Below are 25536 nucleotides of genomic sequence, written 5' to 3'. Positions count from 1 at the left end.
TCTTTGTCACATATTTTCTTAGTTTCTTTCGCTATTAAAAGATCTGCATAGCTTATTTTCATCCTTGCTGTCAATTTGTTTTTATGTGTTGGTATTAACAGGCTGGAATTGCTCATCTCTCCATTTTGGGAATGGATTTTTATAGAAGATGTGCATTTTCTCATGCTTTAGAAATGTACTATTGGAAGGACCGTCTACAATCCATCAAAGTTCAATCCCTACTATCTTGTCGGCCCTAACGAATTCATTTCTCAGTTGTACTGTCTAATTTTATGTAAGCATCAACAGGCTGAAATTGTTCTCTTCAATGACATTGGGAACAGATTTATATAGAAGATTTGCGGTTTCCCTTACTCTAGAAATATAATAGTACAAGGACCTTTTACAATCCATCAAAGTTAAATCTCTACTATCTTGTGAGCTCTAAAGAATTCATATCTCAGCTGTTACTCTCAAATTTTATGTAAGTACTTTCTCTTTGAAATGCATGGCCACATCTCATATTTCTATACCTTTGCAAGGGCTCCATATTCCATCGGTAGTTATAAGTTCACGCATCATAACAAATAATGCAGTCTTGCACTCATTGAAGGCCATGCCTGTTCTCTTACCCCCCAAGGAAGCTTTTTCTGGCTGTTTACTCAGTGAGTTGACCATCGTCAAGTCCCAGAAAACTTGATGCAATTGGTTGAAAAGCGAGGCAATGTTGGGTGTCAGTTTACGTGAAAATTTTGTATAATGTTGGGTTTTTTATATGCTGCGGACAGCTTTTTTGCTTTTAGAATTTGGCACTGCACAATTGAGGCCCTAAACTTCCATTTCCTCATAAAAGACTCTAACAACGTTCCTTTTTCACTCATCAGTGCTCCTAAAATACTTTCTAGTATTTATGATCTTCTAAAATTTACTACAATATCTTGCAATTCTGCTTTTGGGATTTTCATGCTAAAGGATAGGAAATATTTGCAGTTTCCTCCTGATTTGAACCCATAAATGTGCAATTCCAGCCCCTGCATCAATGCCTGGTTTGTTATATTTTGATATCATTTAAATATCCCACATTTAGCAATTTAGCTCTCTTGGACCTTTCTTTATACATTCTTGCAATAAATCACATGCATATAGCATGGTCATGGCATAAGTTTATTTCTCACTTTATTTTCTAACCAATAACAATGCTTTCTAGAAGACGATCAATCCACATTTGCAAGGCCACATACTGAAGATCTTAGCCTGGTCAGGAGTTCATCCAAAGCTATTGAATGCACCTTAGATAGCAACATGCAGGCATCTAATAAGCGTCTCATTGCATATTCAAGTCCTGTCAAGGTTTCACCGCCTACTGGAGGTGGCTATAGTGAGGAGATTCCAAGGGTAATTGTTAAAGATGGGAGTCCATTCAAACTCATACAGGATTATGCTTCTGATGACAGTGCTGATGATGATAAAGGCACATGCCTAGAAGATGTCAGCCCCGTAAGGGTTTCGCCACCAGTTACACAGGATATCTCATGTGTGAATGAAGATAAGAGGAACGATATGGATTCAGATTTAGATGTAAAGAATGTTTCCACAACTGAAATAGGATTCAGCATTGCCACTGGGTTGACAGAAGCTGCCCAAAATTCAGACAGTTCAGTGTTACTGAACAAAGTGGCATCACCAACTGTCATAGTTCGAGACTTGTTGGATTCAGGTGAAAAAACTGATGAGCTTAGTATTCACAAGGACAAATGTCAGGCGTCGATTGGTGGAACAGAATCTTTGGAGGTTCTCAATCATAATGATGCTTTACCAGGAAATGATTTTGATTTTGATGTCCAGCCTGAAAAGTTTCATCAGGAAGTGGATGCAAAGCGAGCTTCTACTGCATTGAATGTGGATGAGTTTGGTAGATTGGTAAGAGAAGGTGGTAGTGACAGTGATTCTGATGGGATGCATTATGCTGGAAGGCGCAGTAAGAGAGGCAGAAGCTGGAGTAGAAGCCGGTCACCTCAAGAGGGTAGATGGAGGAGGAGGAGTCGTAGTCCATGGAGGAGAAGGGACAAACGAAGCCGATCTCGCAGGTATATACATTCTGTTTATGGGGTACATCTCTTTTCACTGTTCACATGTTTCTCAGAACTTAGAGAAAATTAGGATTGTGGATTTTTTTCATTGGCATGCCAGGTGTAAACATAATTGGTGATGCTATGTTTTCCAGAATTTTCTACAACTTACTGGAAGATTTTTTAAGTTTTGACCTTTTATGTTTCAGCCGGTCTCCCAAGAAACACAGAAGCAGGAGCAAGTCTCCACCAGCTTTCAGGCGCATGGGTGAGTTTGGTAATGAGAAATTGAGACGAGATAATAGAAGTCAGCCTGAGTGTTTTAACTTCCTTAGAGGCAGATGCTACCGTGGAGCATCTTGCAGGTTTCTCCACCGTGATTCTGCCGTAGGTGATGCTCGAAGATGGAATAGGGGTAAGCAAGAGCCACATCAGGAGTTTCAGCAAAATACAAGAGACCCCACTTTGCATGGAGATGCTCATTATGCTGTGGAGGCACATGAAGCTAAGAATAGCATGGGAGTGGAATTGAGTGCTGATAAACATGATTTTTCACATGAGGAAGGAAAGAGCTTAGATGTGCAAAACGGACCGGATATGTTGCTCAACAGTGTTGAGGCTACAAAGGATGGGGACTTGGACGAGAAAAAAGGACAGGATTCTTTAAAAGACGACACACAACCTGCTATTTCAAATGAATTTGGTCAAACACAGGTTACTATTACTTCTGGGGAATTAAGTCATTCTCAGGGCTCTAAAGAGGTGCTCGATCAAATTCAGGAGCCACAGGAAACTCAACAAGTGCAGGAGGGACCCAGTATTCAACCTCCAGACAAGGAGGGCTCTCAGCAGCCAGTAGAGAGTCAAGATATCCAGCCTCTGCCTGCTGACAGCTTCCCCACTGGACCTGAACCTGTTGCTGAAACCCACCATTCGCCTGGTGATGTGATCGGTGAAACTTCAGTGCCTCAGCCTCCCCAAGCCAATATTTCTGATTCCCTTTCTGTTCCGGAGCTTCAGAATGTTTCAACCCATCCTCCACATGTGGAAGGCTCTTCGACATCTCATCCTTTACCAGTTCAGACATTTCCACCCTCATCTTTCTCAAACCAGCCCCCTCAGTCTCAGCCCTATCCGAGTCAGGTACCTGTAGCTCCATTGTATCCAGATCAGATGCCTATGGGCCAGCCATATTCAAATCAGGTTCCTGGAAGCCAGCCATATCCATCTGAGAGTTTCAGACCTCCGCCTTTCCCTCAGCCACCCACCTTTTCAGGTGGAGACTTCCGGTTTCCACCATCCCAGCTACCACCACCTCCTCAGCTGCATCCTTCCCCTCCTTTCCCTCAAGATACTCTCAATGCACTGCATGCTTCACACCCTCCAAGAGAACATCACTTGCAACCACCAGGGGTGAACTTTCAGTCTCAGCCTTTACCAGTTGAAAGATACCCTTCTCATCGACCTCCTTTTGTCGACTACCATTCTCAGCATGCACCTCCACCAAATCACTCTTGGGCCAGCCTCCCTCCACCACCATTTGCAAATGAATCAGCTCCAGGACCCGCTATTCCTAATAGCGATTTTCGTCCATTGCAGTTTCAGCAGAATCCAATGCTTCCAAGGAATAATGAACCTCAGCCATTGTTGAGGCCCTTCCCAACTGACACACCTCCTCAGTACCGGACATTCCCTTCAATGGAGGACCCTCGCCAGCCCGCTGTGGACAATCTACGGGATCATTCATTTGGGGGCTCCAATTTCATGAGAGAACATCGTTTTATGCATCCAACAATGCCTGAAGGTCAGTTTAACACTGGGCGTCCCCAGGACTATCATTCACATCCTCTGCCTCCGCTTCGAGAAGAATACCCTGGCCCCCTTTCAGTCAGGGAGAATGTTGGGAGCTTTCAACCACTGCAGGATCCAAGGTTTACTTCTTCCAGTGCCTTGACTCAAACTATACACTCGCAGCCTCCACCATTTCCAAGGGAACCCTCGCAAGTGCATTCCTATGGGTCACAGATCCCCACCAGTGGTGGTTTTTCATCACATATGGGTGTGCCTGGCAATGTTGATTCATCTCTCTCAAGATACCCATCGAGCTTTCCGGTTGGCAATCAGCCATCTCGTCTGTCTGATGGTGCTGGATTGAAAACTTCCACCTCAACCCACTATAATCCGTTTGCTTCTACTTTTGAACAGACACCTGCAAGCTTGAAATCAAATTCCAGCATTTCCAGGAGAGAGATTGACTCGAACTACAGTACTAAGTATGATTCTCCATTCAGTTTGAGTCATGGCCCTGTGAGTGTGCAAGGTAGTGGTGGGCCTGGAGCAAGGCACTTGTCTTCGCCGCCAGATTCTGGCAGGTTTGGGGGCCAGTTTTTGCCAAAGTCAGGCAGGGAGCTGGTAGCTGGTGACCAATATGACCCATTATTTGACAGCATAGAGCCATCTACGAATGTGTTCAAGAAGTTTGATCATGTTCATGGTCGGGAGTCCACTTTTGAACCCATAAGTGGGTCCGTTGCTGGACGAGCTAATGAGACGTTGAGACTCAGCAGCTTGCATGGGCCTCTGGATGTAGAAGAGAAGCGGAAAGATGGCGTGGCTACTCATGTTAAGCCTCCAGAAAATGATGAATTTGACGGTGCTGCAATTGATGCTGAAGTTGGTACTGTGGAGAATGTGAGCCCTCAACCAGGTGAAGGGAAGAACTGGAGTCCAGCTAATCCAATTGATCTGATGAACACAGCTGTGGGAGAGATTGAGATCGATCAGGTTCAGTCTCCTAGCAAGAGCAAGAAGAGCAAGGATTCAAGGTCAATGAAGCTTTTCAAGATTGCCATTGCTGATTTTGTGAAGGAGGTTCTTAAGCCGTCATGGCGACAGGGGAACATGAGCAAGGAGGTGTTCAAGACCATTGTTAAGAAAACTGTTGATAAGGTGTCTGGAGCAATGCAGAGCCACCAGATACCCAAAAGTCAGGCAAAAATCAATCAATATGTTGAGTCATCGCAGCGGAAGCTGACTAAACTTGTAATGGTAAGCGACTATACCCCTAGCCATTCTTTGTTTTCAGATTGACTCCAGAATCAGATCTTTTAGAAAGGGTGATTAAGGGTTTCCCACAGAACCCAATTCATTTCCAGGGTTTTCGACATTCCCGAAATTTTTTGGAAGGTAAATTCCACATTCCCAAATTCATCCTTCAAAAAAATAAAATAAAATCACATTCCCAAACTAGATAATAGGAAACCTAAAATATGGGTAATGGATAACTAATGAAGATTCCTATGGACATGGAAAACTGCACATTCCAACCATAATTTTTGTGTTTTGATTTGGCGTGCAATTTCTTGTGGAAAACCTTGTTAAACAATCCACTTCTGTCAGCTTGCTTCAATCTTGACATTGGAAATCAATTTAGAGACTTTTTTTGGGTGACATTGGTTCCACGATTTTCTTGTAAAAACTAGGAAAAAGGAAACCAGTTTTTGTGGTTCCCCCCCCCCCCCCCCAAGAGGAAAATGGGAAACAATATCATTTTCAGGATTTTCCAATGTCCCAAACAAAGTTGAATTGCATTTCATTTCCTATTTCCGAAATTTGATATGGAATTGCTTTTACGTAGAAAGAGGTGTTAGAGAAATTGAAATCTGTCAAACAAAAAAAGAAAAAGAATTTCTATCAAAAAAGAGAAAAAAGAAAAAAAATTGGAATCTGATTGCCATTGATTAAAATGACAAAGCAGTGATCATTGATTAAAATCTGATTGCCATATGTTGATAGTGCAAACTGAAAAGCATAAAAGCTGAAACTCAGATGTTGTGAAGTTTGATCATGCAATCTGTTCTTTTCTTTGTTACTTATGGATTGTTCCATCATATTTCCGCCAAAATCGAATAATACCCACTTACAGTCTCTTCTTTTAGAAAAAAAAAAACCCCACTTACAGTCCCACCGACTGGTGTCATTTTTTTGTTTCTTCTGATACTCACCAACTTTTCTTTTGCACACTTTTATCTGCAGGGATATGTTGACAAGTACACCAAGATATAGGCTATGAAATCATACTCTGGCACGGATTCTTATGATAAGTGGTAGGAAGGATTGATAACATTCTTAGGGCCTGTTTCGGTGCCACTTAAAAATGAGTTCATCTCATTTTATTTAATCCTAATTATTTATTGGAGATCAAACTTTTTTTTGGTAGGGGTTAAAAATCGCCAACAGTTTATATGAACTATGATTTTTTTTTTTTTGAGAGGGTATATGAACTGTGATCTCTAATAAGTAATGGATGTTAATGAAAATGAGTTGAACTAATTTTTAGTTGCACCCGGACATTCCCTTGGTCTCATGATCCATATTTTTTGGATGCATTTTCTCATTTGGCTGACTCATTGAACTGTTGCTTGAACAGCAGAAGGATTCCAAAATGAGAGGAGGGCTTTATGAGGCTTGATAGTGAAATTGCTTTAGGGAAAAAAGGGATTTGGATTCTGAGCAGATGAGCTTTGTGGGAAACTGGTGTAAATGCAATCCTCCGCAATTTCGTAGGAGCTCCCAAACGTGTATGTAACCCATTCCTTTGAATGGTGTTTACTTTTTTGTCAAAGTCTCTGCTTAATGGAATATATTTCTCTTTTGTAAAGTATCTGACCATTATAGCACTAATTTAATTGTTGATTCCTTATGCATTTTAGGAGGTATCACCGACTAGAAGAAATCGTATTTGAAAACCTACAAATTTCTCTACCCAAACGACAGTTAAATACAGTCTCCTTTCTTTCCCCCCCTTGATGCCATTCCCATTTTGTAGACGTTTCTAGAGGTTCCTCATTCTTATCTGCATCTCCTCTGTACATGTGGCACATCTTGGTCGTTTGGGATCTTGATTTGGTGGCTCAACCATAGTTTGAAAACCTGAAAACTCAACTCCACTCGATCTCCAGCTGCCCCAGGTGAGTCTGTACTTAACTCGATATTTAATACAGAACATTATATATTCTTAAAAGCAGCTATGATACCCTAAATAATATAAAATAACCTTAGTATACATAACCATGTTTATGGTTCACCAGTAGAAACTGCTTGCTTTATCCAGTAGAGGTTTTGGTTTCCAAACACCAGTCTCCCTTTTTGCCTTTACTGATGGGCCAAGTGACCAGTAAGACTAGCCTTTGACCAGGCGAGTGATGGCTCAAGTCAATTCAGTAACCCCCCTGGTAGAGTTGACTTGACTGGTCTTGCCAAGTCGGGCTCAACTCAACCTTAGGAGCTTGCTGAGTCAGGAGCAAGTCAGCCTAAGGAGTGAGTTTCAGAGCGACTCGCCTCGAAATCTTGTGAAGTTGAGTTGACAATTAGCGTATCTTGCTGAGTCAGGATCAAGTCAGCCGTAGGAGCATGTTTCAGACTTGCCTCGAAATCTTCATAGTCTAGTTGACTCTGCTGAGTGGACAGGTAAAGGAGAAGTAAAGGAATAACAAAATGACTGCCTAACTTGGCCAAAGAGACAGGGTTGTTAAGTCACTATGTTCCACTCTCCCTCTCTCTTCGTTTTGTTTCTTTTTTCTTCTTTCACCTTAAAGTTCCTTGAGAATTCTGATAACATTCAATTGACCATTCCTAAGTAGATGGTGTTGGTCAAAATTCCTTCGTCTATTTTTTCTCTAAAAGTGGAGTTGAGCACTGTGGGTTGCATGCATGTATAGCATCTAACCTTTCTGACATAGCACACCCCACCATGATGATTGGACAAACCAAGTCAGTATAATCCAATCATCATGTGGGTTGTGGCAAATTTTTAAAAAAAAGTAAATCCTGCAATTTCATATGCATGGCCCACCTGATGATTGGATCAACCTGTTTTGTGTTTTTTCATACACAATGTGCTTACCACAATGCTCGACATCACCACTTAGAAAGGGGAAAAAAATGATAGGGCAATTATGTCATACCCACCCAAAAAGAACATTTTTCTAGTGGCATTCAGTTTAGGAGTTATTTCCTAGTGTAATTAATTAGGAATTTCGTCTGTTTTTTATTTTTTCTGAAAGATGAAAATTTTATTAGGCAAAGCCGAAAAGACAAAACAAAAACAAGGGAAACTAAAGATAAAGCGGCCAGTCACTTGATTGGAGAAGCCCCAAGGAGATACAAAGCTGAGGAGCTTAATCTCCAAACAGGACAAGAATTCTAGGAAAGACCCCAGCTGATGAAATTTTATGATTTATGTAATGATGACTATTCTTCACAGCTCACAGGACTGCCAATTAGAATAGCCCTCCATTTTGTTTTACCCAAAAAGCTTCCTGAATCGATGTATGCGATCCAGTGTTTCTAGTAGCGCTGTAGTGTAGCAAAAACACTACGTAGCATACGCATGTAGCGTAATTCCCTGGTAGTGTAAGCCACAGGGTATGTAGCGTAAGCTACGCTGCACGTAGCGTAGCATGGATAGTGTAAGCTACCTGAAATCTTATTTTTTCAAGTGTTTTTTCTATGTTAGTTAAACACCTATTTTAAAATGGTGATGACTTATACATATGACACATGGCACTACATTAAACTAATATGGACCATCCAAATTGTGGTCTATATCATAAATAGAGCACTTAGATCAATCCAGACCATCCAAATTGTGGTCTATATCATGAATTTGTGATGTTTCAATAAATAAATAAAAAGCATACTTAGCAAGGTGTCCCGTATCCGTTACGATACGGCCTTATCAGCCGATACGTAACGGTAACGGCCGACACCGTTACGCGATACAGGGTCGAAACGGGCACCCCCCCGATTCTGTGACGTAAAGGCTGTTACGGGCCTAGAAAATAGCGAAAAAAATAGGAAAAAAAAAGCATACCTGTTTTTTTCTTTCTGCTCTTCTCCTCCTCCTCCTTGTTCTTCTTCTTCCTCTTCTTCTTCTTCTCGCCCTACTGCGGCTGCGGCCCGGGCCTCCTTCTCTCTCTCTCTCTCTCTCTCTCTCTCTCTCTCTCCTTTTCTTTTCGGTTTCCCTCTCTCCCGTCTTTTTCATTTGAAATCGGAAGCGGATTGACTGGTGTACCACACACCAGTATAGCTGCTGTAGGTACGTGTCATTCTAAGACGAGCACTGACACTCCTTGAGCTCCGAATTGTACGAACGGTTAAAAGGAGATCAAAGTTACATGGGCTCCACAGTGATGTATATATTATATCTACATCGTTCATCTATTTTTAAATATCATTTTAGAGCATTATCCAAAAAATGAATCGTATCCAAAGATTGTCTGGACCATACCAAAAAGAGCAGCGGAGATGATGATTTTCACCGTTAAACAATTCGTAGGCCCACCATAACGTTTATTTTCCATCCAATCTGTTCATAAGGTCAAAAAGACCTTAATGAAGAGGAAAAAAAAAATTTCATATTGATCCAAAAGTTTTGTGATCCCAAAAAGGGTTTCATTGGTAGACGTTCAATCCCCCACTACTTTTTGCAGTGTGGTCCACTTGATAATTAGATCTGTATTATTTTTCGTGTCAAGCCTTAAGACGATCTCGTCAAATGAATGGACGGTTTAGATATAACACAACTCATGATCAGACCCACAGGACTTACTGACGTCAATACACATAGGTACACCAGGCTTCCAAAGAAATCGGACTCTCTGGAGTTACGCAACACGCTTTTGTACACGTGCCGCGTGGCCCCACCATAATGTATATATTTTATCCATGCCGTCCATCCATTTTGCCATATCATTTTAGGTCATGATCCAAAAAATTAGTAAGATCCAAATCTCAGGTGGACCACACTATAGGAAACAATGGTTATAGAATGCTCACCATTAAAAATTTCTTAGGGTCCACTGTAATGTTTATTTTTCATCTAATTTGTTAATTGGGTCACATTGACGTGGATGAAGGGAAAACACACATGTCAGCTTGATTTAAAACTTTTGTAGCCCCCCAATAAATTTTTAATGGTGGACGTTTAATTATTGTTGTTTCTTATGTTGCAGTCCACCTGAGCTTTGGATCTGCCTCATTTTTGGGCTCATGCCCTAAAATTATTTAGCAAAATGGATGGACGGTGTGGATATAACACATTCATCACGGGTGGGGCCCAAAAAACTTTGACACTCGTGTGCTACACTTCACAATTCGGGTCTCGCCTAATTCAGGCCCTTAAAAAATTGTACACGAGACATGTATTAACTTAAAATTGATCAATTAAATTATGGACTGTAATTGCTAACTCACAATGCCAAAATCAAACTGTTTGAATAGTTTTAATTGTTAATTTGTGGACGCTTATTTTTTAAAATAGTGCATTTTGATTTTTTTTTTTTTCATGATTCACTATCCAATAAATGTCCACCAATTCATAAGTGGGATAATGCCAATAAATTGCATGAATTTGAGGCTGATTTGGGGCATGGATTGGTCCTCTAAGTCAGCCCCAAATTGGCAACACCATCTACCTAAATTTAATTTCATTTTTTTAAAGAACTATTGGGAGAAATGATATCAAATTGTTAAGTATATAAATTAGATATTTATAAAATTAAATAGATGAATTTTGTAGTCAAATTCAAGTTATCTGGTTCATAAATTCATCAGACAGTTTGATACAACTTCTCACCAAAGAGTGGACCGTTACACCACCATAAACATGTTCCAATTTATAAATGAATGCATATTTGGAATGCTTAGAATATTTCGGATTTAATCCATATTTTTTCATATTTTTTTGGTAAAAAAAAAAATTTGCACCGTTACGCCCCCGTATCGCCTTACACCCCCGTATCTGTATCGGTATCCGAGGGCACTGTTACGCCAACCGATACCGATATGGGATACCTTGATACTTAGAGATGTCTAAAGGGAAAGAGAGAGAGAGAGAGGGATTTTGCATGTAAATAAGTGGTTGATGATCTAGATTCGTAGTCAAGAACTCATAGAAATTATGCATTTTGTAAATTTTATCATATGTTATATTATTTTAATTAAAAATATTAAGGATTGTGTAGCTTACGCTATACGCTACACGCTATAAAGGGCCAAACGCCACGCTATACGCTACATGCTATTTAAAACACTGGTGGTGAGTCATGGGCTTGATAACTCTTTAACACTCTCGCCTTAGCTCGTGCAACACCCAAAGGCTATTGGAGTCGGCCTACCTTTCACTTGCACCACTAACAATTTATATACTAAAGAGTTGTGATAATGCAAAAAGAAAGAGTGCTTGCAACTCCTAGGAGAGGATTCCCAAATTGTGCACCTAGTGAGGAACTAAGGCCCAAATGAGGGAGATTCTTCTATATATACACCTGGAAACTCTGTATACCCTTTCATCAATGGCTTTGATTGTACCACGACTAGGTACAATCTAGACTCTTCCATAGTAGCTACCAAAACTTACCAGAGAAATTTGGAACCTTCCAAAGGTTTGTACGCAACTAGATCATAGTAGACTACACTAGAATTCTCTACACTATACAATATTCTATATTATATTTTAGATTTCTCTTAATCTTCTACTATATACAGGCATCTTCTTGTATGTACAAGCCTATATGTACAAGTAGAACAAAAAATGGCTAAGTCATATGAGTCAACCTCTGTTCTCATGACAATTCGACCCTACCTATTGTGTTGATGCTATCGTCATGCTTTTGTGGATGAACCTCCAGCTGTGATCTTTGAACTACTATAACGTCTTATTCAGCTTCTATTCGTGTGTTGGTGTCCCGGCTCTTATCTTACACCACTATGATGTATTCCTGAATCACAACAAACTCAAATCAACCCTAGGTACTAGAAATTTGGATGTAATACCACCGTTAATTTGTGCGCTTTTCGAAAACACGTTCAATGAAAAGTAGAACAATCGAATAAACAACAACCAATAAAGCAATCACACAAAACACAAGATATTTAACGTGGAAAACCCTTGCGGGAAGAAAACCACGGCATAAAGCGACTGAAATCCACTATAATCAAAAGCCTTAAGAGTTTACACCACTCACCTTATTCGATTATAGACGAAACCTGATCTCTCCTTGTGATGCGCACCTAGGAAAACCCTAACCCCTTGAGAAAATTCCTTCTCAAGCCCTTATAAGTGTTTAGAACCCTTTCACCTAGCAAAACTGTTGCCCTTAGAGAGAAAACACTCGTATGTTATTAAACCCTAATCGAAAACGGACTTAAAATGCGCTGATTTGCGCTAATCTGCCTAAATTGCTAGTCCGACCGAATGGAATCTTCGGTCAGACCGAAACAAACCAACTCACACATTTTGGTTGAACTGAAGACATGCAAATCTTCACAGCATGCAAACTATGATACCCCCACTAATTCAGTTGGATCGATGGGATATCGGTCGAACTGAAAGTGGCCTTCTTTGCAATCACGGATTGGCAGAATCTTAGGCATCCTACACAACAATCTCCACCTTGACTTGCATTCTGCCAAGTCACCCTCAAGATCTCTCATGCAATCTCCACCTTGAGCGTAGACCGCTCGATGCATTCTCCATTTGCAATGCAGATCCATCCGTACCTCTGTGCAAGGGTGCCTAATCTCAATCAATGGATGAAGAGATTGATCAAGCTGAAGAAATGCTTGAACTTGTCCGTGGTCACTGGCTTTGTCAACATGTCCCCGTATCTTGTGGAACCTCACGTCAATGTGCTTGGTTCTCGCATGATACACTTGATTCATTGCTAGATGGATAACGCTTTGACTATTGCAATGCAACCAAATTGTCTCTTGCTTCAATCCGAGTTCTCCTATTAGACCCTTCAACCATAATGCCTCTTTTGACGCCTCTGTTACATCTATATATTATGCCTCGGCTAAAGACAACGCTATTGTAGACTATAGCGTAGATCTCCAACATATCGGTTCATGTGCTAATGTGAAAACATATCCCGTAGTGGACCTTTTGTTATCTAGATTAGCTCCATAATCTACCCTAGTAGGCCCCACATCATATAGGTACCGTCTCACACGAGCCACCCGCCCTGAGTGTGCCTCTGCATCACACATGCAACCCCACTCGAGCCTGGTGTAAAAATGCCTCTGCATTAATCACCCTTGGTGGAGTCTTGAACATGAGACCTCCCGCTCTGATACCACTTTGATGCAGGACAATTAGCCACTTGTTCTAAAAGCTTGAATTGATAGAGCATGGCGAATCTATCCCTTTATCTAATAGCCCAGGCCCCATATTCCATGGGTTAGGTCCTCGGCCAAACCCCCCTTGTGGGCCCCACCTCACATGGGGCCTGCCTTACACGAGCCACTCGCCTCACATGGGTTGTCCACCCCGAGTGTGCCCTTGCATCCCATGGCAACCTCACTCAAGCCTATGTCCCCCGAACATGATCCCATTATCGATTGTCCCCTGAGATACATTAGAATCTACTTAACAACACCTTTCCTGGATTTGCCATATATCTATTGACCACACTAATTGCCTTTGAGATATTCGGCTTCATGCAAACCCTTACATATATGACACTCCACTATACTCGCATATGACACGTGACATATATGAAATCTCTCCTTTTGTACCTAGAAATGACCTGATTGACAACTTTAAGTGACTTGCTAGAGGCGTGCTAACTGGCTTAGCACCTTCCTTATGGAACCTCTCTAGCACCTTTTGCATATATCCCTCTGAATCAACTTCCTAGATGCATCTCTGTGAATCCCCATGCCTAGGATCTTATTCGCAATGCCCAGATCCTTCCTATCAAACTCCTTGCGTAACAAAGATTTAAGCTAGAGTATCTCCTCATTGTCCTTTGTAACAATCAACATATCATCAACGTAAATCATTAGTAGAATGTAAGACCCGTCCTCGAGCACTTCGAACCACTTGTACCACTTCATCGGAGATTGCTTTAGCCCATACAATTACTTCTTCAGCCTACGCGCGTGGCCTTCCTTACCAAGTTTTTCAAATCCTTCAGGCTGCCTCATGTAAATCACTTCCTCCAAGTTCCCATGAAGGAATGCCGTTTTCACATCGAGCTGCTCCAATTCTAAATTGGATTCCGCTACCATAGCCAGTAGCACCTTGATTGACGTATGCTTCACGACCGGAGAGAACTTCATTGTAATCTACTCATTCCCTTTCCGAGTACCCCTTTGCTATAGGTTGTGCTTTGAATTTTTTGCCCTCCTTTTTTGTTGCCCTCCTTTTCTGTTAATACTTTCTTCTTCCTGAACACCTACTTGCACCCTATAACCCTCTGACCTTTGGGAAGTTCCACTAACTCCCATGCTTGATTACTATGTAGAGATTCCATCTCTGCCGGACATGGCCAACATCGACTTGTCGCCATTCTTTTTCAAATTTTGCCTCTTGAAAGGTGGAGGGATCTCCACTCCCTGTGAACAATGCGAATGAAACCATCTCCTCGGACCCATACCAAATTGAGGCTCTAATGGTTTCTCTGCTTGTTCTTGGCTATATTCTCCTGGGTATCCTGCTGATTGTATTGGTCAGTTTCTTGCTCCTGCTAAATTTCACTTTTAGTAAATGGCTCGATTGGCTCCACTTGCATCGACAATTTCTTGGCCTAAATATGTTTTTCCGACTTCTCTTCAGCGTCCTTGTTGGCCTTCAACATTGATGCCATATCAAAGACGACATCTCTGTTAATGACCACCTTCAGTGAAACTGAATCCCAAAGCTTGTGGCTCGTAACACCTTTCTCATTCTCGATAAAGATGCACTTCATAGGTTTGGGATCCAACTTTGTCATTTGTCCACTTTGCACGTGGATGTATGCTGAACACCCGAAGATGCTCACCCCGAAGATCCTCACCCTTGAGTAATTGACGTCTTTGCCTATCCAGACTTCTTCTGCAACCTCGGAGTCTGGCGTTGTAGATGGTGACCGATTTACAATATAGCATGCCATGTTAAACGCTTCTACCCAAAAGCTTTTAGGTAACCCCATATGCAACCACATACTTCTCACCCTCTCCAATAGAGTTTTGTTCATCCTCTTTGTCACCTCGTTCTGCGGTGAGGTCCCTAGAGTTGAGAAGTGCCTTGTGATGCCTTGTTCCTTGCAGAATTCTATGAATCCGCTTCTCTGTACTCTGTTTAGTTATCTAACCTGAGACACTTAACTCGTCTCTCGTTTTACTTCTCTACTTTTGCCTATCATTCATTAAACTTTGCGCACATCTCAGACATGTGTTTTAAGAAGTAGACCTAAACCTTCCTCGAGTAGTTGTATATGAAGCTCACGATGTATTGTGCTCCTCCCTTAGACGATACCGTCATCGCCCCCTAGACATTAGTATGAATATAATTGAGCACCCCGCTGCTAGTATGTGTAGCAGTTTTGAACCTTACCCTGCATTGTTTCCCATAGATGCAATGCTCACAAAAATCTACCTTGCACGCCTTAATTCCATTCAATAGTTTCCGTTTATGGAGTACCTTCTACGCCTCAACTCCCTTCAACAATTTCCGTTTATGGAGTTCCATCATCCCCGTCTATCTCATATGCCTTAGCCACATATGTCATAGATCAGTGTCATTTGTGTCGGATTCTGCATGTGAGGTGGTAGTGGCCTCACCTATAACTGTGCTCCCAACCAACTTATACAGATTTCCCATCGTATTTCCCTTCATTAACACCATTGCACCTTTGGTGACCTTGATTACACCGTAAGATGCGGTGAGCGTGCACCCATTCATATCTAAAACACTCAAGGATATCAAAATTTTCTTTAGATCTAGGGCATGCTTGACATCACCCAGAGTCCATATGACTTAATCAAACATCTTTACCTTGATGGTCCCTATTTTGATGGCCTTGCATGCTGCGATATTCCCCATCAAAACACTTCCACAATCATAGGACTTGTAGGAATTGAATAAAGTCTTATTCAGACACATATGATACGATCATCCTGAATGAAGTATCCATGTATTTGAGAGATGACTCGTACTTGAAGAGACTATGATGATGTCTCCTTCTAGGCTTTCTTCCGCTACGTTAGCCAATTCACCTATATTCTTTTTACCATTGCTTTCTAGGTCATCATTCTGTTTCTAGCACTCTCTCTTGAAGTGCCCATTAATGCCACAATAGAAGCATCTGTACTTAGCCTTTGATTTCGATCTAGACTTTTTCTTCTTGTCAGATTGAGATCACTCCGTGGATCTCCCACGTCCTTGCCTCCCTTTCGCAACCAACCCTTCTGCTTAAGTGTCCTCATCGCTTGACTTCTTCCTCATCTCATTGGAAACGAGAGTCGCGGTGATTTATTCCTGCTTCATGCTATTTTTCCCATATAGCATAGTGGTGACTAGATGGTTGTATGATGTGGGAAGCGATGCTAGAAGTAGCATTGCTTTGTCTTCATCTTCAATCGTCACTCTGAGCCTTAACAACTTGCTACATACTTTCGTAAACGAATTCATGTGCTCTAGGAGATCAAATTCTTTCTTCATCCGTAGCCCGAGAAGTTCATTCACAAACAACTCATTAGTGAGGGACTTCACCACATCTATAGGGGAGATTCGTCATCCAGAATGTTGTACATGACTTCATTCGATAGACATAAACGGATGGTGCTCATAGCTTTCTCCTCGAGTTCGCCCTAGTCATCATCCGACATCTTCTCCAGTTTATTCTCTAACAACATCTTACTCAACCCTTGTGATACTAGAATATCCATAACCTTCCGCTGCCACAAACTAAAATTATTTTTCCCATATAATTTTTGTATATCGAACTTCAACCTTGACATCTTTGCCGAATTCCCCAACCTCTTTAAACTTGATGCTTTGATACTACTTTGTTGGAGTTCCAACTCTTTTATCACACCACTATGATGTAATACCAAGCAATAACAAACCCAGATCAACCATAGGTGCTAGAAATTCGGATCTAATGCCACCATTAATTTGTGCGCTTTACGGAAAGCACATTCAACGAAGATAGAACAATTGAATAAACAGTAATGAATAAAGCAATCACATAAAACACAAGATATTTAACATGGAAAGCCCTTGCAGAAAAAAAGAAACCACGGCACAAAGTGACAACAACTTAGTATAATCAAAAGCATTATTTTACACCACTCACCTTCATCGATTACAGAAGGAACCCAATCTCCCCTTGCGATCGCACCTAGGAAAACCTTAGCCCCTTGAGAAAATCCCTTCCCAAGCCTTTATAAGTGTTCAACAACTCATTACGGATTGGTGGAAAGGTTTTAAGGTTGATGGCTATGCAGGGTACAAATTATGTCAAAAGTTGAATATGCTGAAGGAGAAGATAAAAGGGTGGAAGAAGTTTGATATTCGTAAAAGACAAGAAGAAACAGATGCCATCCTGTTTGAAATCCAGACCATGGATTCTGCGGTTGAAGACAGTTCGATCAATAATGCAATCTGGTTCAGAAGAGCTCAGCTAGTCCGGCCAGGGTGATCGAAGACGAGATCTCTTGGAGGCCGAAATCTAGAAGTAAATGGATAAAGGAAGGAGAGAAAAATACCAAATATTTTCATAGCCTAGCCAGCACTCGGGCTGGAAATAACAAGATCAACAGTTTGTTAGTGAATGGAGTGCTCACCGAATACAAACATCTTATATCAGAAGAGGCTATTTCTTTTTTCAGAAACCTCCTTCAAACAGAAGACTGGCGTAGACCAAATCTGGACCTCCTCTCTTTTAATCGTATCTCTGACTTAGAAACCCTTGAATCTGAGTTTACGATAGAAGAGGTTAAAGATGTGGTGCAGGCGTTGGGAGGAGACAAGGCCCCCGGTCCTAATGGTTTTCCGATTCTATTTTTTCGGCATTTTTGGGAAATTATTTAGGGAGACTTAATGGCCTTTGTCAGGGAGTTTCATGATAGAGGTCAGTCGTCCAGATCGATGGGGGCGTCCTTTATTGTGCTTATCCCAAAAATTCAAGGAGCAGACTCTTTGCAAGACTTCAGACCGATCAGTCTCCTTGGTGGGCCCTACAAAATTCTGGCCAAAGTCTTAGCTTCTCTGTTGAAGGGGGTCTTGAGCAAGATCATATCTCATAATCAAAGTGTGTTATTCCGTGAAGGCAAATCATTGACAATGCTCTCATTGCTTTTGAATGTCTAGATTCAAGTCATAAATTTGGATCTAAGGGCCTCTTATGTAAACTTGATTTAGAGAAGGCTTACGATCATGTCGATTGGAATTTTCGCCAATATATGCTTCAGAGGATGGGTTTTGGGATCAAATGGGCATCTTGGATGGAGGAATGTATCGGGTCGGCGTTCTTTTTGAGTCTTATAAACGGTTTCCCCAAAGGTTCTTTCAGAGTTCAAGGGGTTTGTGGCAGGGAGATTCGTTACCCCTCTTCTTATTCCTTATAGTGGGGGAGGCCCTTTCAAGTATGTTGAGCAAAGGCCAAGCCAAAGGCGTTATTGGTGGCTTCAAGGTTAAAGGCATGGACTTCCCCATATCTCACATTCAGTTCGCATACGATACTCTTCTTTTTTGTGAAGCAGATCTCAACAAAATCGGCAATCTCCGTACCACTATCCGTTGTTTCGAAGTGGTTTCGAGCCTTAAAAGTGAATCTGAAAAAGTCGCTGATGTTTGATGTCAATATGGATGAAGCTGAATCCAGTGTATTCGCTGATTTTTTCGACCACGCATTGGGATCTCTTCCGACCACCTTTGTTGGGCTTCTTTTATGCGTAGGTAAACCCCAGATGGTTTTATGGGACAAACTAATCGATAGGTTTAAATCATATTTAGCCAGGTGGAAATGCAGATATTTATCTTGAGGAGGTCGTCTTACTTTGATTAAAGCGGCGCTTTCTAATCTTCCCCTATATTTTTTGTCTCTATTCAAATGTCCGGCTAAGGTTCTCGGTATCTTGACAAGATTGACAAGATTAAGACACGACTTTCTTTGGCATGGGAAGGAGGAAAAGAAGAAATTTCATTTGGTCGATTGGAAAGAGGTTTGTCAGCAATTTCAAGGAGGAGCTGGAGTTAGAAACCTCAAAATTATGAATCGGGCCCTCCTAGGCAGGTGGTGGTGGAGACTTAGGACAGAAAATGGATCTGTCTGGAATATTTTGATCAAACGTAAATATGGGCGCACGTCTGAAGGTTGGTGGTCTAAGGACTCTTCTTCCTATTGAGCCTCAGCCCTATGGAGAGGTGTGTTGTGTTCTAATAAGGAAGTTCGTAGGAGTATCGGCCATTCTATAGGCAGAGATAAAACCCGATTTTGGGAGGATATCTGGGCAGGTTCTACGGCTTTGAAAGATGATTTCCCTTCAATATATCGCCTGGCTCCCAACTCTTCCATCGTGGTTGCTGATTGTTTCTCCATCCATGGTAACGACGCCGTTTGGTATCCTCCATGCAGAAGGAACTTACATGACTGGGAAATTGGAGAATTTGCTGCCCCACTTGATCGTATTTTCAAATGTAAACCAGATCTTCAAAATGATAGGCTCGTTTGGAGACCCGACAAAAAGGGGCTATTTTCAGTGAAATCCTTATATCTCTGTATTGGTAGGAAAACATATATAACTGAGGAGGTGATGACAGCTAAAGTTTGGAAATATAAAGTGCCTCCCAAGATTGCAGTTTTCGGGTGGTTGGTGGGGAAGAGGAAGGTCCTTACAGTTGATAATCTGAGAAAAAGGGGAATGATAATCACCAATATTTGTCTCTGTTGCATGGCAAATGAAGAAACGACAGACCATCTATTCATTCATTGTCCTTTCTTCCATCATGTATGGTCAGTCCTGCTTTCTTCTTTTGCGGTCTCCTGGACTTTTCCTCATTCAACGGATCGTCTTCTCTCAGCCTGGCATGTAGTTTCCCTGGGTAAAGATAGTTCTCTGGTTTGGAGAATGTCCCTTTTAGCCGTTTGGTGGGCAGTTTGGGAAGAAAGGACTAGTAGGTGTTTTAGAGATGTCTCCAATTCGGTGGATTTCATAGTTAAGAGAGTGCATCAATTTATCATCGAATGGGCCTGTAGTGTGGTTAATCTGTCGAGTTGTAATTTCTCTTTTTTAGAGGATGTTTGGCCTGCCATCTCAGCGGGCTTTTCCCCTTCCTGTATTCCTTTTCTTTTTAATGAATGCTTCGGTTAATTCTCAAAAAAAAAAAAAAAAAAAAAAAGAAAAAAAAACAAAAAAAAAAAAAACAAACAAGTGTTTAGAACCATCTCACTAACCCTTGCCCTTATAGAGAAAATACTTGTCCGTTATCAAGCCCTAATTGAAAACGGACTTAAATATCCTGATTTGTGTTAGTTTGCATAAGCTATCGGTCAGACTGGAACAAACCGACTTACACTTCTCGGTCGGACCGAATGGAACCATTGGTTGGACTAAAACAAACCAACTTACACATCTTGGTCGGATCGAAAACGTGCAAACTGTGATACCCCCACTAATTCGGTTGGACCGATGGAAATACTGGTCGAACTGAAAGTGGCCTTCTTTGTACTCTCAGATGGCAGAATCCAAGGCATCCTGCACAACAGTGTGCAGTGGTCTCGGCTGAACCCTGGATTACTCACAAATGCTACACCATCTCTACCAGCTATAACTTTTGTCAAAGTGTTCAGAAGACTTGGAATTGGAACGTGTTCTCAGCCCTGTTGGAGTTCCTCTCCACAAGCTGCTCATCTGCTGCCAATGCATACACAAAGCGAGAACTTGCCTTTTTTCGTCATAGTTGTGGTGTCAGGTAATAAGGCTGTGAATCGCTTCACATAATCCAAAACGACCTAGAGTGTTGGAATCTTTTGAGACTCTTTTTCGCCTAATAATGTTCTCAGGAAGGAATTATTCATTTAACTTCTTGAGTTCCCCCAATATCCTGATGGTGGAGAGACTCTTCTACGTCTCCATGTCCCTTACATCACCACAACATCACATCATTAGTGAGGTGCATTATCTGCACTCTGGATTTTCCATCCTCCAACTTGGAAGCCTTGAGGAGTACTGCTCCATTTGCCATGAGAAATTCTCAAAAATCTTTATTTTCCCTTGCCGTTGAAGCACTCGGGTCTAAAGATCCCTGAGCTTGGTGATCGCCCTCAAACCACATCCATAACTCACAATGACCTTCTCTACCACAACAATGCCTGCATCCAAGGGTTCAATCTCCTTTAACATTACCTTGTGGATATTAGCAATTTGAGTTTTGAGTACCTCAACTAACCCATGTCGCCATTGATTTCTTTAATTGTCTTAGCATGAACTTGTTGAGTTCCCTTCCCCAACATTCCATTGCTTTAGGTAATGGCAAGCTCCAACTTGCCAATGCAATCCTCCAAAATGAACCAAACCCTCAAGTCATTGGACTTTTCCTCTGGTTGTGCTAGGATGATTTCCTCTTAGCCTTCTTACTAACACTCACCTCTGACAATGATTTGGTGCTTGTAGAACCAACCCATCTTGCATGGCAGTTGTCTTGGACTTGTGACTTCTTACCAACTCTCACCTCTCTAGCACTCTTGCAATGCTTGTCTCAAGGGATGGGAACTAATGGAAAGCTTGTGTTGCACTCAGGAACCACTCTTGCATTGTGCTGTGACACTCATTCAATGAACTCTAGACAATAACACGCATTCATGTTATGGAATGAGTTACAGGCAATCATCCTTTTCCCTGATAGTTGGTTAGGACTGTAGTTTTCTCTCTCTCTTGGGGGGTATCTTTTTGGGTATCTTTGTAATTCTTTGGCTGCGGCGTAGCTTGGATAAAATGATCCAATGTTTTTTTTTTTTACACTTTCTAGACTCTTTTCGCCAAGCATAGCTACCAAAAGTTAACTAAATAACTATTGAACCTTTTGGGTGATCTCTACATGACTCTGCCATAGTGTAGGATTCTCTACACTTCTGTACATGACTCTTGTATATTTTAGTTTTCTCCATACTCTTTTGACTATGTACATGCGTCTCGAATCTATAAATAGAATTCTCTACACTACTCTACATGACTCAGATATTTTAGTTTTCTTTATACTCTTTCTACTATGCACATGCCTCTCGTATCTATAAATAGAGTAATCGATGGCTAAGTCACGTGTCAACCTCCATGCCCATGACAGATGACCGTGTCATATATTTAGTGGGGAAATTGAACAAAAATACTGAATATGATTGTCTAACATGTGTACTTTTGAAGTGTAATCCATCCACGACAGGGCCCACTAGATGGAAGGACTGTCCTTTGATTCATGCTCCACCACATTTCGATTCTTCGAGCTCCACTTTATCATTACTTGATAAACTTTGAACTCAGTCATTAGTTGTATAAATTATCAAGCTTGGAAAGTTCACAGGCCCGACATTTGAATTGCTCAGCCTGCCTAGCCCTATTTAGAATCTGGCATTTGTGCTTGACACATCAGTGATGGTAGGTCACTCTAAAAGAGAGATGATCGTATACACTGGCAATATTAGAATTTCTTGTTTAGATCTTCTTTTTCTTCTTTCTTCTTTCTTCTTTCTTCTTTCTTTTCTTTTTTCTCCCTCCAACATGTTGATTGTAGAATATGTTATTACAAAAGGTGGGCCTCACCATGATTAATTGATGATCACCCGATATGGAAATTAGGCCCTAATGTACTAACCAGGTACAAACCAGTACACTGCCGTACCATTGACTGCCCATTGATTTTGATGTTGTGCCGCATGATAAGTGGATTGGCTGGGCCAGGCTGCCAGGGTACAAGCAAATGGGGTCTGTCGACATGCCGAGCCCTATTCAAAATTTTAGTTTGCTTGGTCCAGGCCTGGCCATGGAGCCCTAGAGTGAAGGGACACCACCAATCATTAGGACAAATATGGCCCAGATTTTGAAAATCTCACTATACTCATTGCGGAAAATTGACCAAATAAAATTATTGCAATGATATCACGAGATTTTTAAAGTGTCAGCAGTTAATTAATGTCCTGTGATTTATTTGATGAAATTATTGCTTTTTTAATGTAAAAAGGTTTCTAAACTAATTTTGAAATTAGGGTTTTGGTGATTTACCTACCTTCATGGGGTCATTGGCAATGTACCTGAACCTTTTTGAGTGAGACATGGGATGCCCAATCATCAATTGGGACAATTCATTCAATAGTGCCATTGGGAGCAAGCCATGGTGCTAGAATTACAGGCAATTGAATGATCCTATCACTTTGAATTGGGCCATTTTGTTACAACCATCAGTTATTTACCAGCCATGGAACACATGGTTAGAATAATCGAAGTGCTACTTTGGAGTTATAAGCAAATACAAAGTTGGATTTATCAAATAAATGTTTCAACATGATGATTTCTTGACTGTCCTTTTTCAATGCTATTGATCATTTGTTTAAGATTATCCAACTGCATCATGGCTTGCTAGTTGCAGAATGAAGGAACGGTTCACATGACAAGTTATCGCTTTGTGTCAGTTAAAAGCTTTGGGGATGTTATCCAAACCCTTAAAATTATTAATTTAATAAAATTGGGTTTTGCTAACGACCCCACCTTCATTGGAAGGTTAGCAACGTCCCAAAACCTTTTTAAGTGACATATGGAACACCCAATCATGGATCTGAAATATTCCTTCATTCATAAAACTAGAGCAACACGAGGTGCAAAGGTAATGACAATCAGATGATCCTAGCATCCGAGGAATACATTGAGAAATCTACGGTCAGGATTGAGCAATTGAGCAGAGAAACAAAATAGGTCCAATCATCATCTTGAAACATTTATTCGATAGATCTACCTGTGAACTTAAATTTTCACTTTGGTTCGATATTTCTTACCATGTGACCTATGACTTGTAAACAAGTGGACGTTGTAACGCATCTGCCCCACTCAAAAGGGATAGGATTGAGAACGGCTAACCTCAAGTGGACCACCTCACAGGAATTAGTGGGATGAGGAATTGTAAAAGGTGTAACACTATCAGAAGTCGCAATGACCGGGATAAAGAGTCTTCCAAACTAGGGTTAGGAGAACAACCTTGGAGACGAGAAAGAAGATTTGTAAGGTCCTAAATTTTAGAGTTGGTTAGATAAATCTGAAATGGAGGAATCCCCAATTAATCTCTATAATCTCAAGATTGGAAGTAATGGCAAACAAAGCAAGGAATGCTTCAGAGAGGGGAGGGGAATCTGCACCACGGATCTAACCAAAACCTAATCCTGGAACGATTCTCCAAAGAGAAGGACAACCTTTTAAAAACTATTTGAGGCCACCTTGGCAATCCTTTTCCCAAAATAGGAAGAACGGTAAAGGGAGCGAGGAGGAACTGGTCCTCTATCCGTCAGGAAATAATCAATCTCCAAAGGCTGTCATCCTTACATCCCAAATCTCCAGGTCCATTTGGCTAAAAAGGTCTCATTAACTACCTCCAAGCTTTTGTTGCCAAAGCATTCACTTTTATACAAATTTACTTTCAAAGCTGAAACAACCTTGAATCAACAAATGGTCATGCTCAAGAAATCCACCATATTGTCATTACCTTTACAAATAGACAAGTGCCATCTACAAATTGGAGATGGTAGATATTAAGAGGGGGAGTTTTCCATTTGAAAACCCCTAAATAGCCTTGCATCCTGACCCCTAGATAACATACAACTTAGTGTTAGTAATACTAATTAAAATAAATAGGAATGGGGATAAAGGGTCACCCTGCCATGGATCTCTTGAGGTTTTAAAACAAAAAACTAAAGGGAGACCCATTAATAAGCACAAAAAATTTAGGAGAGGAAACAAAGGTTCTCATCTATGCCTTACATTTATCACCAAAACCCATCCTGGCTAATATATAATCCAGGGACACCCAATTGATATGATCATAAGCCTTTTCAAGATCTAATTTGTAAAGAAAGCCTAATGTACTGGCTCTAGAATATGAATCCGTGCACCTATAGGCTATGAGCATACTGTCAAGAATTTGTCTTCCTTCAACAAAGGCAAGACATAAATCTTCAAGATGTTAAGCTCCTTCCAATTGTTCCCAAAGCATATACTTTTATACAAATTTACTTTCAAACCTAAAACAACCTTGTATCAACAAATGGTCATGCTCAAGAGATCCACTATATGGTCATTACCTTTACAAATAGATAAAGTGTCATATACAAATTGGAGACGGTAGATATTAAGAGGGGGAGTTTTCCACATGAAAACCCCTAAACAGCCTTGCTTCATAACCCCCAGACAACATGCAACTCAGTGTTAGTAATACTAATTAAAATAAATAGGAACAGGGATAAGGGGTCACCCTACCACAGACCTCTCGAGATTATTTTTATTATTTTTATTATTTTTATTTTTTAAAACAACAAAGGGAGACCTATTAATAAGCACAAAAATTTTAGGAGAGGAAACATAGGTTCTCAATCATACTCTCTATTTATCACTAAAACCCATTGTACCTAATATATAATCTAGGAACACCCAATCGATATGATCATAGGCCTTTTCAAGA

The 25536-nt window shown here is 40.9% G+C and overlaps 1 protein-coding gene across 12 annotated transcripts in view; it reads left to right on the top strand.

Annotated features, from left to right (window-relative positions):
• LOC131219386 (uncharacterized) overlaps window positions 1-25536 on the top strand; it is a 54691-nt gene that overhangs the window by 26756 nt on the left and 2399 nt on the right. Inside the window, exons 4-10 of one of the 12 annotated variants that reach the window (XR_009158156.1) lie at window positions 1187-2066; window positions 2258-5096; window positions 6084-6154; window positions 6478-6628; window positions 6761-6823; window positions 6972-7018; window positions 22242-22536. Coding sequence is in view for 1 of the 12 variants with exons in the window: in XM_058214492.1 (XP_058070475.1) it covers window positions 1187-2066; window positions 2258-5096; window positions 6084-6113 (3749 nt within the window). In the remaining 11 variants the exon portion in view is untranslated. The other 11 variants (XR_009158155.1, XR_009158153.1, XR_009158154.1 and 8 more) reach the window with 11 other exon arrangements.

Source organism: Magnolia sinica, chromosome 11, assembly GCF_029962835.1.
Source record: "Magnolia sinica isolate HGM2019 chromosome 11, MsV1, whole genome shotgun sequence".
Lineage (NCBI taxonomy): Eukaryota > Viridiplantae > Streptophyta > Magnoliopsida > Magnoliales > Magnoliaceae > Magnolia > Magnolia sinica.
The sequence above is the reverse complement of the archived record's forward strand: the minus strand, read 5'-3'. Positions and strand labels throughout refer to the sequence as shown.